The sequence below is a fragment of the Nicotiana tabacum genome, chromosome 6, assembly GCF_000715075.1.
Source record: "Nicotiana tabacum cultivar K326 chromosome 6, ASM71507v2, whole genome shotgun sequence".
Classification (NCBI taxonomy): domain Eukaryota; kingdom Viridiplantae; phylum Streptophyta; class Magnoliopsida; order Solanales; family Solanaceae; genus Nicotiana; species Nicotiana tabacum.
The window spans coordinates 3209093-3229835 of record NC_134085.1 but is presented as its reverse complement, the minus strand read 5'-3'; the positions used below and the strand labels follow the sequence as shown (position 1 = coordinate 3229835).

Below are 20743 nucleotides of genomic sequence, written 5' to 3'. Positions count from 1 at the left end.
TGAAAATAACAGAGTCACAATTCACAGGGCGCACGCCCGTCAGCTAGCATGTGCGTCACCTTAAAACCAATCATATGGCACATAATTCGGGGTTTCATACCCTCAGCACTAAGTTTAGAAGAGTTACTTATCTCAAATCGCGTAATTCTTTTACTCCGCTATGCCCTTGCCTCGCGAATCGGCCTCTAAACACCTCGAATCTAGCCATAATTAATTCGATTCAGTCAATACAAGTTATAGGAATTAATTCCATATGAAAATACTAATTTTCCACAAAAAATCCGAATTTAACTCAAAAATTGCCAGTGGGGACCACGTCTCAAAATCTGACGAAAGTTACAAAATATGAACACCCATTCCAATACGAGTTCAACCATACCAATTTTATCAAATTCCGATAATGAATCGACCTTCAAATCTAAAATTTTCATTGTTGAAAAGTTTTACAAATTTCTCCAATTTCTTCTATTTGATTCACTAATAAAAGATTAAAATAATCATGGAATCATGAAATATAATGAAAACAGAGTAGGAAACACTTACCCCAATCCATTTGGAGAAAATCCTCTCAAAAATCGCACAAATCCGAGTTCCTTAGCTTCAAATATAATGAAAACCGAGTAGGAAACACTTACCCCAATCCATTTGGAGAAAATCCTCTCAAAAATCGCGCAAATCCGAGTTCCTTAGCTTCAAAAATGTGGAAATGACCTAAAAGACAAAACTGCTCAATAAAAATACAATTTTGGTCGCTAAAAGCCCACTTTCGTCGCTAAAAGTACCAAATTTGATCGCTAAAGGTGTGCACCAGATCATGTTGCACCAACAATATTTATTTTCACTAAAATGGCTCTAACTCCATCATACGAACTCAAAATTCGACGAATCTTGTTCCAACGAGTCACAAATAATAATACGAACCTAGTCCTTTAATCGAAACTCAATTCAGAGCTCATTTGCTCAATACGACACTCATTTTGCTGGTTAAACAATTAACTCATGTTTCGCGCTAAAAACCCAATCGCGACTTGATAAAATTAGACCAAACTTTCCAGATCATTCCTATATTTCATTATCAAACTCCCGGAAGTATCGAAATAGAATTTCGATCTCTAGAACTAAAAATGAACCTTTTGATCAGTACATGTTTATGCTCAAAACACCAAACTCTTCCAAAACGTATCCGAGCCCTAGGAGACCCCAACCAAGTATACTAACAAGTCCCATAATATGACACAAATTTTGTTGATGCCTCAAATTACATTGAACAACACTAAAACACGATCGTACCCCAATTCAAGCTTATTCAAAACTGACAAATTCCAGATTCTACATTCGATGTCGAAACCTGTCAAATCAATTCCGGTTGACCTCAAATTTTGCACACAAGTTGTAAATGACATAATGGAGCTGTTCCAATTTCCAGAATTGGGTTTTGATCCCGATATTAAAAAGTCATCTCCCCGGTCAAACTTCCAAACTTAAATTCCCTATTTTCACCATTTCAAGCCTAATTTAGCTACGGACCTCAAAATATATATATCCCGACACACTCCTAAGTTCAAAATTTCCATATGGAGCTATTGGAACTATTTGAATTCCATTTTGGGGTCATTTACACATAATTCATCATCCGGTCAATTATTTCAACTTAAGCTTCCAAAACAAGAAATTGTTCTTTCAATTAAATCCCAAATCATTCGAAAACCAAACTTGACCACCCTCGCAAGTCATAATACACTTTTCAAAGCTGCCCGAGATCTTAAGCCATCGAACGGAATGCTAATTCTTAAAACGACAAGTCGGATCGTTACAACATGACCCCACGATGAAGTGGGGCTCACCAAGTCTGTTGGCAAGAGAATACCACTATCACTGATCGATGCCACCTGCTGTGGGACCACCTGTATCATTTAAAGATACAGCGCCCCCGATAAAAAGGATGTTAGTGCTGTCGAATAGAGCTAGCATGTATAGCTAAATGTCCTCTTTCAAAATAGAATAACCATACAAGAAAAGAAACCATAGAAACAACAAGTCACAATTAACAATATCCAAATGGCCAATTGAAAAATAATGATTTTTAAAGTAAGAAAGTAATATCTATATTTTTGGTTGGGAGATCATTAGCACCAATATACCATCATCTTGTTAGCACAGAGTCCGTTCACGACCCGATCGGCTAGGTCGTCTCCTTGGAGACATTCACCACAATCACAATCCTAGTTTAAATTTCCAGTTCTAATTTCCAGCACAGTACCACAATGTGCACAACATGGCATCTGATCTCCACTCGATCAGCTAGGACGCCTTCCCACGTATGCCGTGTAGGTTGACTTTTCCAATTCACAGTTGTTATTAATTTCATCCAAATTAAGAGGAATAATTACAATTTCAGCAGTATTTCAATTTCATCCCAAATGAGGGGAATAACTACAATTTCAGTAGTATTTCAATTTCATTCCAAATGAGGGAAATAATCACAATCCACCCCTACACCGGTACATGTAGTTTCAGGAATGGGCCTTATGACCTACCCTTTTTCGGTTTTTGCTAATGATACTCCAATAACATTTTTAATTTGGTTTGCACACAAATATAACATAAGCAGAAATGTATTGATCTCACCATCTTTCACATTGTATACATCTTTATTAGTATTTTCAACCTCTCATAATAACAATATTTCCTTGGCTCTTTGGGCCTTTCACAAGATTCATTGTTCATGGTACGATGACTGCATTTTATATTCTATACTTTCACTTAATTTAATTTCAAGGATCATCACCAATTACCAGCATATAGAGTATTTCAGAAATCATACACCTCAAGTTCATTAGTAATGGAACTTAAAACACAAAGGATTATTCCCGAAGAAGGGGACATACCAACCAACAATAGAAATACACATCAAAGTCATACACAAGCAGTACACCAATTATCCTTGAATACTCTTTTTCAATCACGATAAGGTACAATTTCAACACTGGAGTATGTGAGAACTCAGATCATATTGGATGTATTTATCAGGCAAAGCATTATCTAAAATAGCCACTTATAAGCATAAATTGAGTATAAAGCCTTTAGCCCATTCTATTTTTGAAGTCATTATGAATAGTAAAGTCGGGGCTCATTTCATAATCCGTTTCATATTTTCTCATTTCATAGGCATCACTAGGCACAATTATAACTTAAGTTCTCAGCACATTGGCCACACTCTATTTTCCAAATTCATTTAATTCATTTCAAATATCTTTATTGATTATCAACAACTGGACACAATCAATCAGGGCATTTAGTACACACAAGAGCAATTAGGAGTATTAAGCATATCGAGTTTTTCTCACCCAATTAGTATACTAGTTTTCATTTAAAATACGATTCAAAGCCATACATTTTAATAAGCAACCCATACTTTGAACATCTATCCTTCAATATAAGGCTCATTCTAAATAATCAAGTTTATAGGGGATAACCTGGAATATAGAATTTAGGGATTTGAGCCGACCATACCTAAACTTACGGAAATATTATGGGATTCAATTCCGAGAGAGAAAGTTTAGCCAACATACCTTGTTTGAGCTTTCCTTAAGTTACTACAACACACCAACACTTTTAGAAATAACAATTTATAGGAAGATAACAAAAATTGATTAATAATTAGAAAGACCCCCATGGTGCAACTCTCTTAGGGATTTCATCAAGTACCTAACATGTGAAATAGACTACAAAGTTCTATAATGGAAACCCCTTCTCCCCTCAAACAATTTCAACAAAAAACTACCTAAAATAGTTCATTAATCCCACATACTATAACCTAGTGCACATGCATGGCTTATTTCTAACCATACAATATATTTGAACTCTTAACCTCTTACATAAAAGCTTTAGAAGTAGGAATTACCCGGGTAGATGATAATCTAGTGGCTAGCTTCCTTGATTCTTGAAGATGTGAGTAAGATGGATGATTAGAATGATAGGTTCTCATTATCTCTCTAAAGTGCTCCTACCACTCTCTAAACTCTCCAGAAAATCATCCCAAATGAAGCCCCAAATGATATTTATCGAAATGGGCTCAGGTTAAAAGAATAGAAAAATGGACCCTCTGACTCGGGTATGCGATCGCAGAAATGGCTGCATAACAGATGTGCGGCCCGCAAAATGGTCACACAATTGATGATCAGAACTGGGGGATTCCGGGTTAGGTCTGCGGTAGGTCTGCGGTCCGCAGACCTATTCTGCAACCGTAGAATGCACCGCAGACCTGATCTGCAATCGCATAATGTGCCGCATAATGGTCCTCAACTAAGCTCGACTTCTGCTTCGCTTTGCGATGGGAATACGGTCCGCTTATCGATTTTGTGGCCGCAATTCGGACCGCAGAATTGCATTATTCTGCCAAAAAGTTTCATCCACTAACCAGAAATTTTAAAACATAAAATACTGAAGTGTACTTCTTATCTTGGGTCCACCTCGGATAGTGCATGTGTAAGCCATCTCCTTTGCAATAATTTCCCAGTTCCTACTCCTTTCCTAAAAGATTCTTTGATTCCACTCCATCCAAATTGCATGGACATATTCCGCAAATATCATCCTAAATACTTGAGAATATTGAGATCGTTCCTTGGAACATGTGGGGTATTGTTCCCATATTGCAACAGTCACATGGTATTTTCGTAGCCATTGAAGCACTCTTGCCCATAGACTCTGTGCAAACATACAGTTTACAAACATGTGGTCTTTGGATTCATCCTTGGCTTGACATAGGACACAGGTTGGATTAGCAGGTATTCCCCTTTATATCAACCTGTCATTTGTCAATAATTTACCTTGCAAATATAGACACATGCATGGGCGAAGCTACATGTTTTAAAGGGTGGTCAACCGACCACCCTTTGCCGGAAAATTACATTGTATATATAGGTAAAATATTAGGTTTTAGAGGTATATAACATATATTGAACACTCTTTGTCGGAGAATTTTTTTCACTTCTTTCAAGTTTGAATACCCTTAAGTAAATTCCTGGCTTTGCCGCTGGACACATGGTAAAATTGGCCTTAGGTTGAAAATCATTTTTGAACACCAAGCACTTCCATGGGAATCTTGTAAAGTCAGGTAATAGTTGCATGTAAACGTTCCTAATTATACTCTACTTATGTGAATGTGAAAATTGAACTTGTTCAAGTGTACTTCTAGCTCCTATAATCTGTCTAACCATCCTTGATGCTTGTTATGGCATAGTGATCTCATTAAGTTGTTTGCCTTTGATATAATAAGTATGGATCCATCTAATACATAGTTTATCCTCTTTGTGAGATAAATCCCACCAGGTCTTGGCAATAGCAGCTTTATTCCAAAGTTGCACATTAATCAGATTCAAACCACCCACAGACCTAGGAGTATAAATTTTATCTCAAGATACTAATGCTTTTTCTTTTATAATCATATTAGTCCCAGTCCACAACACTTTTTCCCATGTTAGCTTGAAATCCTGAGACCTCAGAGAACAATATAAAACACTTGTGTAATGTAGTAATAGAAAGAAGGTCTCCTCTGTTAAACAAAAGGAGATCATTTGCAAAACTCAAATGTGTAATTTTTAGTTTAGCACCTAAGATGGAACTTGAACTCCTTTCTTCTTTTGAGTTCATTTAAGCTTCTGCTAAGATACTCTATGGATTTAGCAAATAAGAAAGGTAAGATATGATCTCCTTTTCGAACCCCTTTTGCATCATTAAACGGTTTAGAAGAGTACGATGTAATTGACAGCCTGAACATATTCCATTATCCATGTCCTAAATATGGCAGGAAATCCCAGTTCTAGCATAACTTGTTCTAGGTAAGGCCATTCCATAAAGTCATATGCTTTCTATAAATCAATTTTATCATGTATCTGGCAGAAATATGTTTTCTAATATATGATTTAACCAATTCATGTGCCAAAATAATATTGTCAGCAATTTTTCTTCCAAGTATGAACCTATCTTGAGCATCACATATAACTGCAGATATTACTTTTTGAAGTCTTGCGGCCAAAGTCTTGGATATCATCTTATAAATAAGAGAGCAACATGCATATGGCCTGAAATCTTTCACTGTAGTAGGATTAGTAGTTTTAGGCACCAAAGTAATAATAGTGCAATTTATGGCCTTACACAACTTCCATGTTATAAAAAATTCTGAACAACTTCAATCACCTCTTCCTTTATGATATGCCAAGATTTCCTAAAGAAAACTGCATTAAACCCATCTACCCCTGGCGCCTTGTCATCTCCAATGGAGCATAGTGTGCCGCCATGCCAAGTTGCCTGCTAATTTTTTCGCCTAATGTGCCACAATTCAATTCAATCTTAGCTACCAAAGGTCATGGAGTCTTTCCAAACAACATGCCAACATTTGGGAGGGTCAAAGACAATCATGGAGGCTGATTAATGCAAATTGGTACTTGTTCTCAATAACTGGGCATGGTCCATGCTGCAAAGCCTATCAGTGAAAGGGACAACTCTGAAAGTCAAGGCAAAACATGCATGTTTTAGGCAATAGTGGATTGGCACCCCCAAGAAGCCCTTTCCTCTTTTAGTTAGGTACATTTAGGGTGTATTCCTTTATAATTCAGGACAATTAGTGGCTGGTTCAATTATATATACATGCATAGGCTTTAATAGAAGACATCTCATACTTTTACCCTTGTATCAAGTACATCTGAAATTGGCTATGGCCTCCCAAACATTGTGTGTCTTTTCCTTCATTATCTTTACTGTCTTTTTGTGTATGTGTGTGTATATATGTGTATTTTCCTTATATTAAGCACAACTTGGTTCTTAGCTTCTTGGCTAGGACTGAAGCTTTGGAGAGCATATAGGATGCCAAGCTGTCTGCACTCGCTTACTTGAGTTAAGCTCGTGACAGTTGGTATCAGAACAAGGCATTGGGCATGACAAATGAGGGAGATGATGTTGTTCTAGGCAAAATTCATGGGAGAAATAAGTCACCAAGAAGGATGCAAAATTAGAAGAAGAGGGGGACGAGAAAGGTGCGAGATCCTACCATGGGCGTAACGAGTGAGAGGCTAACTTATGAGTGTAAGGCCCCAAAAAAATTTCGTTGAGTAATTTAAGGTTTTGTGGTGCCACTCTTCCATTCATTCTTCAACCCAAAAAATACGAAAATAAATTTTACTACTTCTCAACACTTTAGCTCAATTTGGTACCACAAAACCTTAAATTAGTCAGCAAAATTTTTCCGAGGCCTTACACTCATAAGTTAGCCCCTCACTCGTTACACCCATGGCAGGATCTCACACCTTTCTTGTTCCTCTTTTCTTCTGCTTTTTCTTCTTTGTTGGTGACTCATCTCTCCCATGAATGTTGCCTAGAACAACACCATCTCCCTCATTTGTCATGCCCAATGCCTTTGTAACGACCCGATCGATCGTTTTGAGCTCTAGTGCATTGTTCAATAGTTTGAGGCCATGAGGAGCTTCACTTGAGGTATTATGACTTATATGCATAGTCGGAATTAAGATTCATGGAGTTCGGAGTTGATTTAGAAAGAGAATTCTCATTCCAGAAGCTTAAAGTTGGAAGAATCTGACTAAGGGTTGCTTTTGAGTAAACGACCTTGGAATCAGGATTTGAAGGTTCCAACAGGTTCGTATGATGATTTTGGACTTGGGTGTATGTTCGGATTGTGTTTTGGATGACCCGAGAGCGTTTCAATGCATATTGTGGAAGTTAGCATTTTGGAAGATTTTCATAAATTTAGGTTAAAGTGAATTTCAATATTTTCGATGTCCGTTTGGGATTCCGAGCCTAGGAATAGCTTCGTATGGTGATTCTGGTATTGGGGGCGCATCCGAAAGTGGATTCGGAGGTTCGTATGTCATTTTGGGGGTCATTTAGCTAAAGTTAGAAATTTGAAGGTTTTGAGAAGTTTGACCGGAAGTGGACCTTTTGATATCGGGGTCAGGTTTTGATTTCAGAAGTTGGAGTAGGTTTGTAATTTTAAATACGACTTGTGTGCAAAATTTTAGGTCAATCGGACGTGATTTGATAGGTTTCAGCATCGAACGAAGAACTTTGAAGTTCAAAAGTTCATAAAGCTCGAATTGGGGTGTAATTCATGATTTCGATGTTGTTCGATGTGATTTGAGGCCTCGAGCAGGTCTGCATTATGTTTTGGGACAGGTTGGTATGATTGGATGAGGTTTCGAGGGCCTCGGATGGATTCCGGGTGGTTAACGGATCGAATTTAGAATTTGAAGAAGGATTTAGGAATTTGACATCTGGTGTAACCGCACCTGCGAGGTTTTGGCCGCAGGTGCGGAGCCACAGAAGAGGCCTAGGAACCGCAGAAGCGGGCAGGAGTGCAGGTGCGGGGGAAGATTCGCACCTACGAAGGCGCAGGTGCGGTAGGGAGATTGCAGAAGCAGAAGCGCAATTTCCGCAGGTGCAGAGCTGCAGAAGTGGCTACTGGACCACAGGTGCGAAGGTTGGGGTTGGGCAGTGTCTTCTTTAGAATGAAGGATTTGGATCGATTTCATTTTATTTCGTCCATGGGAGCTAAATTTTGAGCAATGTGGAGTACCATCTTCATCAGCTAGTATTGGGTAAGTGCTTGCTTCCCAATTTTGAGTTAAATACATAATTTTATATGGATTTAATCATGAACAATTAGTGCGAATTTGAGGGTTTTGGTGGAAAAACCAAAAATTTATATTTTATTTTGGACATGGAACTTGGAATAAGTTATATATTTGAGTTCATGCCGTTATGGGTAAAGTTTATCTTCGAAAATTTTGGAATCCGGGCACGTAGGCCCGAGGGTTATTTTTATCGACTTTTTGATCGGGGTTAGAAATTATTATAAATTGGATTATAATGAGTATTTGAGTATATATTAATGGGTTTGCATAATTATTGGCTAGTTTTGGAGCGTTGAGCATCGATTCGAGTTGTTTGAAGGGCTCAGAAGCTGTTTATGGAACTTCAGAGCAAGGTAAGTCTCCTTTCTAATGTTTTAAGAGGGAATTTATCCCATAGGTGAAATAAATCAATATGTGTTCCTATTTTTATGGGCTACATACGCACGAGGTGTCGAGACTCTGTGCGTAGCTACTATTAAGTTCGGGTAATCTAGGACCCAAAAGCATGCTTTACTTGTAATATTTGCAATTTTGTTGTCAATTTAAAATGCTTAAATCATATCAGACTTTGTAAATAAATTTCTAAAAGGCTAGACATCGTTTTCTTGACTTTTAAAAGAGAAATTGTCTTTTCCTTGGATATTGCCCCTTAGTAAATTCTTGATTGTCTGTTTGAATATGTTTATCTTTTGTGGAACGGGCTGAATGCCTCGGTAGATTAAATAGATGCATCTATGGTTCGCGCCATTCGACCATCTGGCAGTGCACAGTTTAAATATTTTGTTGGATCTGGCTGTACGACCTCGAAATGATTTGCGGATGCTTGTATTGCTTACCTTGAAATTTATAAATAATGATATTGCCTTCCTGGTCTGAGATAAATTGATAAATGATAAAATATGAATTTGGAAATCTCTTATTAGCAAAAGGACTGTTTACTTGTTTCATGATTTTCTTGAGTTTACTGTCATTTTTAATAAATCCACGACTAATTATATATTGATGGCCATAGTAAGTGTCGGAGTCGACCTCTCGTCACTACTTCTTCGAGATTAGACTGGATACTTACTAGGTACGCGTTGTTTTCGTACTCATACTACATTTGCTGTACATTTTGTTGTACAACACATGTATGTTCAGTGGTCTTGTGGGCGTAACAACATGATTGATATGAGGACTTAGGTGGGTTGAATCTTATGAGACGATCCGCAACCAGCAAAGTCTCCTTCAGAGTACTTGTATTTTCCTTTCTGTCCAATTTGTATTCCAGACAGTCATTGTATGTTATTTTTACTTCCTAGTAGATGCTCATATACTTGTGACACCGGGTTCTGGGATGATTATGGGATTATTCAGTATTAAAATTTGTTAAAAACACTATTATTTACTCTATGAAGTTTACCATTTATTATTTGACTTAAGGAAATTATGATTTCAAAAATACTAAAATGAGAACCAAATTAATTATTTATTGTTGGCTTGACTGGCAGTGGTGTCCGGCGCCATCACAACTTTTAATAATTTTTTGGTCGTGATAATATGGTATAAGAGAACTAGGTTCACTTAGGTCTCACGAGTCATGAGCAAGTCTAGTAGAGTCTTGCGGATCGGTACGGAGACGTATGTACTTATATTCGAGAGGCTATAGGGCTGTTAGGAGCACTTGCCTTCTTGATTTCCTCATCATGCAATTTTATTCCTTTGAGGCTTATGCCTTTGTTTTTTTCCTATTCAATGTTATGCGATGTGAAGCGCTTGTTATAAATAGGGAATTGAGGAATTGTAATGGTACTGCAGATGTGGTGCAGGATGTTTCTCCCTGCGTATTTGATTGGGCTATTGTCATCACCTTGCGAAAGGCCGTTCTGTCATTTCGGCTCAGTATCAGTACTACTTAAGGATTTGAGATTTGGCATTGATTGTTATGGCAATTCATGCATTGCTATTGCACAACATTGGCGTAATGGTAGGGTACTTGCCTATGCGTCGAAGCAGTGAATAACTTGAAGGGAGGTTTGCTCGGGGCATGATTCAGATATTCAATATTTTATTTCTGGCAAAGTAAAAGCAATCGGCGTACGAATGTCCAGATTTGGGTTGATGGAGTAACGAGACTTGGTATTTTTGAGCGTGGTGGAATTTTTATCTACGATGTGGTATCGTCGTCCTTGATTGAATGTATAAAGTTCGCCGGTGTTATGGTCTTCATCAATTTGCCTTTGGGGTAGGGTATTGTGAAATAAAGTCGGGGAAGTGGCTAGCAGAGATTGCGGTGTGCGGTAATTCAGGATTGAATCAGTGTTTTTGGTGTCTATAGCTCGAGGAAGATGATCTTCGGAGAGGTTTTAAGTCAGTAACGATCTATGGGTTCTGGGGTAGGATGACTACACACCCTGAGAAAAGTCTAGAGTGATTTGGGATTCAGTGTGGACAATGACTAGGTCTACGGACTCAATTTGGAATATTGGCTATTAGGCGGTGAGAGATTTGATGCGACAGAAAGAAGTTGTTTGATATGAAGAAGGATACAACATGACTTAGGATTGGAAGATATTGTCGTACATTTAGTTGATGTCCATGAGGAGTGAATAAACTTGTGCAGCCGGTGAATGAGCACATGCTCAGGATGGGTTACCGACTTTGAAGTGATTGTACCCCATACTGCGACGTTGGAAGATGTAGGCATGTAATCTCCACAGGTGGGTTGTCTCCTATGAGCAGGTCAGCGGTCATGTTGTTGACGAAGCTCTATGAAGAATTCTACTGACTATCCAATAAGAGGTCGAATATATGAATGTGGTTAGTGATTCTGAGTGTTCATGAAAGGTCAAATAGAAGGATTTCGAGGACTTTGGCGAGCTGGTTGTGCAAGATCAGTTCAATGATGAAGAAAGAATCTTGGTGGGTTTTAGAGTTATGTAACAGTAGCTTCAAGCTAAGTGGGAGAGTCCCACCGCCTACGGCGGGATTGCATGGTCATCTATTTGTGAGATTCCTAGTTATCGACATATTGATAGGATATTATGACTAAGGAAAAGGGTCATCAGTGGTGATTTAGGCAAAGAATTTGAGGGATGTGTGCTATAATTGGCCTTAACAATTATGTTCAGGCTTGGAGAAAGTTTAGGATTTATGCTTCGTGTAGATGTGAGTTACAAGGAAAGTGATTCGGCCGGGTGATTCGCTGAGAGGGTGTTCATGTGCCAGAGGAGCCTTGGACTTGATTATATTCGGGACCAAGCCAGAGTGGGTGACTCTCAACAACGGTCCTAGCGAATTCAAAGGTTAAAATGCAGTGCCTAAGGATTTCAAGCCCGCGGTATGGTTAGGAATCGAGCTTTTGCAGCAGATTATGAAAGGAGACTTGGAATGTTCTATGATATCTTCGGATTGCAGTGTAGGATTTTGAGGAATGAGAGGAAATGAATTTGTATTCGTAGAGGAATTATCAGAATGGGTGTATGAATTGAGGATGTGAATATGCGCACAAGGAGAGTATGAGATGGTTCATGGGATTTGAGACAGGCTGGTCTCGTGATACAAGGCTACTCTTTGAGTTTGTTATGTGTTGAATGGAGTTATTATTATTTCAAAGATAGGTTAAAGAAAAGTTAGAGGAAGTCAAATCAGTTAGTCATGGTTGAATTGACATGATGGTGGGAGTAATCTGTTCCTCCAGCATGATTAAATTATGCATGTGATTTGGGGCAGCGCGCGGAAGGCTTGATGGCTATCGTAATTGATTGTATTTAGATTCATTCGAGTATTATGGCCTGTTATGTGTAGGCAGATCCCGAAAGAGTTATGATGGTTCAGACCATTACTTGAGGATTGTGTGTTCTACGGTTAAGAGAATTCGGTCATGTATTGCAATAATCTTTCTGAAATGAATAGAGTGAAAGGTTATACAAAGTAAAGTGTGTATCCTATTAGTGGTTTAGGAGTTATGATGAAATTCTTAGGTTCTCGCATATTGGTAAGATAAGTGGGGTGAGCATCATGAAATTTGAAAGTTAAGGACCAAAGTTGCAGCTCGGTGTTGACGAGGATGTCACGAGCTCGGATGAGCAGGAGAAAATTTATATGCTTAGAGTAAGCTGGTATTGTCTTCAGTGTCACCTGAGATTAGTGCCTGAGGCTTTGTGTATAATACGCAGATCCTTGATTCGCTTTATATCATTAGTGCGGCCGATGGTGTGGATGTGCAGACGTGTTGCCTGGTGTGGAAGCTTGTGGCAGCGTGTCCCACGGGAAGACTGTATAAGAGTGGCATGTAGTCACTTAATTGAGTAAATATTGAAACCAAGTATGAAGATTGTGGTGATATCGCTAATTCGAGAATTTATGCCTAGAGGGCACTCAGTTCATTTGGTTGTGGACTGTGGAAGCTTGTTTCGGTTACGATAGCTAATCTTACGTGTTATGGAAAAAAGGGTTATTATGGATCCTTGAAAGCTTATTAGCCTAGTACGGTGCGATCAGAATCGGCTTGAGATCTGTGGATGGATTTAAATGTGAATATAGGCTCTATGTCAGGCCGAATGTGTTCATTTCAGCATAGCGCTTCTTATGGAGGAGTATTCAGATGTTGGATGTTATTTCGTCGCTGGCTATTTCATGTAATACTATATTTGTGTCATGTGAGTTGTGAAACGGCTTGATAAATTTCTTATGTGTTGAGGTTCCGCGTAGCGATGGTGTTATGTGAGCAGGATGGCTCTCGAGATTCAGATCATATATCGCACCTTAGTTGTGCTTGGGTTTTGTAGCGTATGGCACTGTTTGTCCTCCCAAGGATGGTATTATGCGCTTAGTGTGCTTGTGGCCAATATTCAGATATTTTGTAGTAATGAGTATTCTAGCTCGATAAGTATTTCCTTATAGGTTTTATGTGTGGATCGGGTGGCACACCGCCATGGGTATGTTGTTTGGATCGGATTACACGCCGCAACAGTGTAATGTTGAGTACAGTCCCCTATATTCTATTTTGTGTTTTTTGTTTCCCATTTTTTGAGGAAGGTTCATCACACCTTTTTGGTTGTCTAATTAGTTACATGGGTTGAGTAGTCCCTTCCGGAGTTCGTTTTCCTTATGTACCATGTCAAGCTTGTAGCTTATTGGCACATTGTGACATCACATGAGACTTTTGGCAGCGTATAAGGTGGCTTATTGCCTGAACAACTTATACTGGATGAGACGAGATTATTGGATACGGGATCAGTGCGATCAGATTATATGAAGCATAGTAAAGAGAAAATACCATTATTTGGTTATAATGGGGTGATGATTCTAGTCAGGAGGAGAGACTCAATGATTTGTTGACTCGGCAGTTGGTTATGAATTTCTACACGTCTCTTCCGTCATGGCGGTATTGCAAGAGTTGGAACCAGACTTATATATGTCATGAGGTGTATAGTGAGCATCAGATTCGGGGAATGTCGACTATTATGATCAGAGAACGTTATTATGGTCCTGTAAATGATGTGGTACATGGTGTAAATTCAAGAGAGGTATGTAGTCATGTTCTGGTACATCGTGCAGTGATTGACACAGTGTTCATATGATGGAAACAGGCCTTTCAGAGAATTCTGGATGTTGGAATTGGGCTCTAGGGCTTGTTTGGCTAAGTAAAAAGGGAAAAATTCTTCAAATTTGTTTGAGCAGATGTGCTCAACTGAGTTGTGGTAGCACGGGTAGATGCACAAGGTATTAAACAGTGATTTCAGACAACTCTAGCACAGGTCTTAGCATGTTCGAGGACGAACATATGTTTAAATAGGAGGGAATGTAACGACCCGACCGGTCATTTTGAGCTCTAGTACATTGTTCAGCAGTTTGAGGCCATGAGCAGTTTCACTTCAGGTATTATGACTTATACGCATAGTCGGAATTGAGATTTAGGGAGTTCGGAGTTGATTTGGAAAGAGAATTCTCATTTCGGAAGCTTAAAGTTGGAAGAATCTGATTAAGGGTCGATTTTGAGTAAACAACCTTGGAATAGGGATTTGAAAGTTCCAATAGGTTTGTATGATGATTTCGGTCTTGGATGTATGTATGTATTGGGTTTTGGATGACTCGAGAGCGTTTCGGTGCCTATTGTGGAAGTTAGAATTTTGGAAGAATTTCATTAATTTAGGTTGAAGCATTTCAATGTTTTCGATGTTCGTTTGGGATTCTGAACCTGGGAATAGCTCCGTATGGTGATTAATGTATTGGGGGCATGTAAGTGGATTCGGAGGTCCGTAGGTCATTTTGGAGTCATCTGGCTAAAGTTAGAAATTTGAAGGTTTTGAGAAGTTTGACCGAAAGTGGACATTTTGATATCGGGGTCGGATTCCGATTCTAGAAGTTGGAGTAGGTTTGTAATGTCAAATATGACTACTGTGCAAAATTTGAGGTCAATCGGACGTGATTTGATAGGTTTCGGCATCGAACGAAGAAGTTTGAAGTTCTAAAGTTCATAAAGCTCGAATTGGGGTGTGATTCGTGATTTCAACGTTGTTTGATGTGATTTCAGGACTCGAGCAGGTCCTTGTTATGTTTTAGGACATGTTGGTGTGATTGGATGAGGTCCCGAGGGCATCGAATGGATTCTAGGTGGTTAAGGATCGAATTTAGAATTTGAAGAAGAATTTAGGAAGTTGGCATCTGGTGTAACCGCACCTGCGAGATTTTGGCCGCAGGTGCGGAGCCGCAGAAGCGGCCTAGGAATCATAGAAGTGGGCAGGAGCATAGGTGCGAGGGAAGATCCGCACCTGCGATGGCGCAAATTCGGAAGGGAGATCACAGAAGCGGAAGCTGCTGGGTTGACTTAGAGCCGCACCTGCGATGGATTTCCGCAGGTGCGGAGCCGCAGAAGCGGCTACTGGACTGCATGTGCGAAGGTTGGGGCTGGGCAGTGTCTTTTTTAAAACGAAGGGTTTGGCTCAATTTCTTTTTATTTTGTCCATGGGAGCTGATTTTGGAGCAATGTGGAGTGCCATCTTCATCAACTAGTAAGAGGTAAATGCTTTCTTCCCAATTTTGAGTTAAATACATGATTTTATATGGATTTAATCATGGAAAATTAGTGGGAATTTGGGGTTTTGGTGGAAGAACCTAGAATTTATAATTTTGGATTTTGACCACAATTTTGGACATGGAACTTTGAATAAGTTATATATTTGAGTTCGTGGCGTTATGGGTAAAGTTCATCTTTGAAATTTTTTGGAATCCAGGCACGTGGGCCCGAGGGTGATTTTTATCGACTTTTCGATCGGGGTTTCAAATTATTATAAATTGGATTATAATGAGTATTTAAGTATATATTAATGGGTTTGCATAATTATTGTCTAGTTTTGGAGCGTTGAGCATCGATTCGAGTTGTTTGAAAGGCTCGAAAGCCGGTTATGGAACTTCAGAGTGAGGTAAGTCTCCTTTCTAATGTTGTAAGAGAGAATTTACCCCATAGGTGAAATAAATCATTATGTGCTCCTATTTGTGGAGGATACGTGATAGGACCAAACCTGTTGTTGTATGTGAAAGTAGACAAAACAAAAGAAAGAAAAATAAAAAAGAGATGAAAATATGCTATAAGCGCTTACATTGACATTCTTGTGATGTAAGCGCTTACCTCAGCATTCTTATGATGTAAGCGCTTACATCGGCATTCTTATGATGTAAGCGCTTACCTCGGCAGGGCATTCAAATGCTTATAAATAGGGGTCTACATTTTCATTTGTAGATCATACCAAAACTTCTTATTTCTCTCTTCAATTAATAAAGAGCTATTCATTGTGTGGTCGTGGAGTAGGCAAAAATTCCCGAACCACGTAAATCTTGTCTTGTCTTGTCTTGTGCAATTTATTGTTTCTCTCCTAAATATCCTTTTCCTTCTATTATCTTGACACGCTTCCTCAACAATTGGTATCAGAGCACAGACAGTGTAATCCTGGTAGAAAAGTACAGTATTGGTGCAGGTACTATTCACAAGAATAGTGCGACACTATTGATCATCGTTACTATTCACAAGCACTATTCACATAAATTATTTTTGTGAAAAATGGCATCGGAAGAAGGGAAGGTTAAGATTGACAAGTTCAATGGCAAAGATTTTGGATTCTGGAAAATGCAAATAGAGGACTATTTGTACCAGAAAAAATTACACTTACCTCTGACCGAGGTGAAACCGGAGATTATGTCCAAAGCGGATTGGGATCTATTAGATCGCCAAGCTCTTGGTGTGATTCGTTTGACGCTAACACAAAATGTGGCGTTTAACATCATTGACGAGAAGACCACTGCAGGGCTGATGAAGGCGTTATCAAATATGTATGAGAAGCCATCTGCTTCAAATAAAGTCTATTTGATGCGTCGATTGTTCAACTTAAAAATGACAGAAGGTGGATCAGTCACGGAACATATCAATGAGTTTAATACAATATTAACTCAGTTGAGTTCTGTTAATATAACAATTGATGACGAAATCAGGGCGTTGATTCTACTATCATCTCTACCGGAGAGTTGGTCTGCAACAGTAACTGCAGTTAGCAGTTCATCAGGAAGTACCAAACTCAAATTGAATGATATTAGAGACTTGGTTCTAAGCGAAGATATTCGCCGAAGAGAATCAAGTGATTCCCTAGGATCTGCTTTTAGTTCCGAAAGCAAGGGGAGAATCAACCAAAGATGACAGATTTATGGTCGTGGCAGATCAAAGTCAAGGATAAGAGGACAATCCAAAAATCGCAAGGACATTACTTGTTGGAATTGCGATAAAAAGGGTCACTACAGTAGTCAATGTAGAGAACCAAAGCAGAAGAAGGAAGAAAATTCAGCAAATGTAATTGCTGAACAAGTCGGTGATGCACTAATTTGAGAAGGGAATGAAGCTTTTGGCATACAAAAAGAAGTTGTCAAACCTAAAACATGTTGAATTAGGATTGTGCGAAGATTGCATTTACGGGAAACAAAAGAGAGTTAGTTTCTCAAAGTTGGGAAGGACGCCAAAGAAAGAGAAGCTGGAACTAGTGCATACAGATGTGTGGGGACCAGCTCCTGTAACCTCTCTAGGAGGCTCACACTATTATGTCACCTTCATTGATAATTTCACAAGAAAGGTATGGGTTTATTTTCTGAAAAATAAATCTGATGTATTTATTACCTTTAAAAGATGGAAAGCTGAAGTTGAAAATCAGACAAGTCTAAAGTTAAAATGTCTGAAGTCTGACAATGTAGGAGAGTATGATAACCAAGAGTTCAAAGCATTTTGCTCGGAGAATGGGATCAGAATGATCAAGACAGTTCCTGGAACACCCGAACAAAATGGTGTTGCTGAGAGGATGAACAAAACCCTGAATGAACGAGCCAGAAGTATGAGAATACATTCTGGATTGCCGAAGTATTTTTGGGCTGAGGCTGTTAACACGGCAGCTTACCTCAGAAACAGGGGACCCTCTGTACCGCTGAATTTTGAAATTCCTAAGGAGGTATGGACAGGAAAGGAGGTAACTCTCTCACATCTGAATTTTTTTGGTTGTGTTGCTTATGTGCATGTAAACTCTAATGATAGAGATAAGCTTGATCCTAAAGCAAAGAAATGTTTCTTTATTGGCTATGGTGATGATAATTTTGGTTATCGGTTTTGGGATGATCAGAATAGAAAGATCCTAAGACACAGGAATGTCACATTTAATGAAAATGTGATGTAAAAGGACAAGCTTGAAGTAGAACCAACCAACACCAGCAAACAGACAATGTCTGAAATAGTTGAGTTAGAAGAAATCTCAGAAAATGAAGTAGCTAGAGGGATTACAACTGATTCTGAAATTAAAGATGAAGAACCAGAAGCCGAATTTGAAGAAGAATTAGAAGTCGAACCTGAAGCCGAACCAGAGATAGAATCAAATCCAGAACCAAATCTGGAATCAGGACCTGAATCAAATTCGGATTCTGTTACTCATGAACCTACATTAAGGAGATCTAAAAAAGTCATGAATGCTCCAGATAGGTTAACTCTCTCTCTTCACTATTTACTTCTTACTGATGCTGGAGAACCAGAGCATTTTGTTGAAGCAATGCAGGTGATAGACTCTGATAAGTGGAAGCTAGCCATGAAGGAAGAGATGAATTCTCTTCAAAAGAATAAAACATGGATACTTACGGAGTTACCAAAAGGAAAGAAGGCATTGCAGAACAAGTGGGTGTACAGAGTCAAGGAAGAGCATGATGGTAAGAAGAGATACAAAGCACGATTAGTAGTAAAAGGCTTTCAGCAGAAGAAAGGAATTGACTACACTGAGATCTTCTCTCTTGTAGTCAAATTAACTACTATCAGGTTGGTGCTAAGCATCGTAGCTGCAAAAAATTTGCATTTGGAGCAGCTAGATGTTAAAACTGCTTTTATGCATGGTGACCTTGAAGAAGACATCTACATGAAGCAACCTGAAGGTTTTCAAGTTCCTGGTAAAGAAAACCTTGTGTGTAAGTTGAAGAAGAGTTTGCATGGTTTGAAACAAGCTCCCCGACAATGGTACAAGAAATTCGATGGATTCATGCATAAAAATGGTTTCACACGATGTGAGATAGACCATTGCTATTATATCAAAAATCTTGATGAATCCTATATCATTTTATTGTTGTACGTTGATGATATGCTAATTGCAGGATCTAGCATAAATGAGATCAACTTGGTTAAGCAACAACTGGCGGAGGAGTTTGAAATGAAAGACTTAGGACTAGCTAAGCAAATGCTTGGGATGAGGATTAGCAGAAACAGGTTGGAAGGAACCTTAAAGTTGTCTCAAGAAAAGTACATACAGAAGGTACTAAGCAGGTTCAGTCTTCATGATGCAAATACCAGAAGCACTCCACTTGGAATCCATATAAATCTGTCAAAGGACCAATCACCTAAGACAGATGAAGAAAGGAAGTACATGTCCAAAGTTCTGTATGCTTCAGCAGTAGGAAGTTTGATGTATGCTATGGTTTGCACTAGACCTGACATAGCCCATGCAGTTGGAGTTGTCAGTAGATACATGTCAGATCCAGGAAAGGAGCATTGGGAAGGTGTAAAATAGATATTGCGATATCTCAAAGGCACTTCAGGTATTACACTTTGTTTTAAAAAGAGCAATATTATCTTACAAGGTTTTGTTGATGCAAATTTAGGTGGCAATCTAGATAGTCGAAAAAGTACCACGGGCTACGTGTTCACCTTGGGTGGTACTGCTGTTAGTTGGATGTCCAGACTTCAGAAAAGTGTTGCTCTATCTACCACTGAAGCAGAGTACATGGCAATCTCAGAAGCTGGAAAAGAGATGATTTGTCTCAAGAATTTTCTTAAAGAGCTAGGTAAAGAACAAGACAATTGTGAGCTTTTCAGCGATAGCCAGAGTGCAATTCATCTTGCCAAGAATCCAGTGTTTCATGCAAGATCGAAGCATATCCAGTTGAGGTATCATCATATCCGAGAGTTGATAAATGAAGGAACTCTTTCCCTACAGAAGATACCAGGATCAAAGAAACCGTCAGACATGTTGACCAAAGTTGTCGTTGTTGACAAACTGAGGCTGTGCACTGCCTCAGTTAGCCTTCAAGACTGATAGAGTGAAGGCGCCACCAGAGAATAGCAAATCTTTCTTTATTTTCTTTCTTGATGTAACATAGATTCGAGGGGGAGATTGATAGGACCAAACCTGTTGTTGTATGTGAAAGTAGACAAAACAAAAGAAAGAAAAATCAAAAAGAGATGAAAATATGATGTAAGCGCTTACATCAACATTCTTGTGATGTAAGCGCTTACCTCAGCATTCTTATGATGTAAGCGCTTACATCGGCATTCTTATGATGTAAGCGCTTACCTCGGCAGGGCATTCAAATGCTTATAAATAGGGGTCTACATTTTCATTTGTAGATCATCCCAAAACTTCTTCTTTCTCTCTTCAATTAATAAAGAGCTATTCTTTGTGTGGCCGTGGAGTAGGCAAAAATTGCCGAACCACGTAAATCTTGTCTTGTCTTGTCTTGTGCAATTTATTATTTCTCTCCTAAATATCCTTTTCCTTCTATTATCTTGACACACTTCCTCAACATTATGTACGCATGAGGTGACGAGACAC

The 20743-nt window shown here is 38.9% G+C and overlaps 1 protein-coding gene across 1 annotated transcript; it reads left to right on the top strand.

The window, feature by feature from the left end:
• Positions 1–17509: 17509 nt before the first annotated feature.
• On the top strand, positions 17510–20227 carry LOC142181555 (uncharacterized). The gene is made up of 5 exons (XM_075254471.1): positions 17510–18112; positions 18338–18633; positions 18961–19088; positions 19794–19911; positions 20008–20227. Exons 1-5 carry the CDS (start codon positions 17510–17512, stop codon positions 20225–20227), a joined length of 1365 nt encoding a protein of 454 aa, XP_075110572.1.
• The last annotated feature ends 516 nt before the right edge of the window (positions 20228–20743 follow it).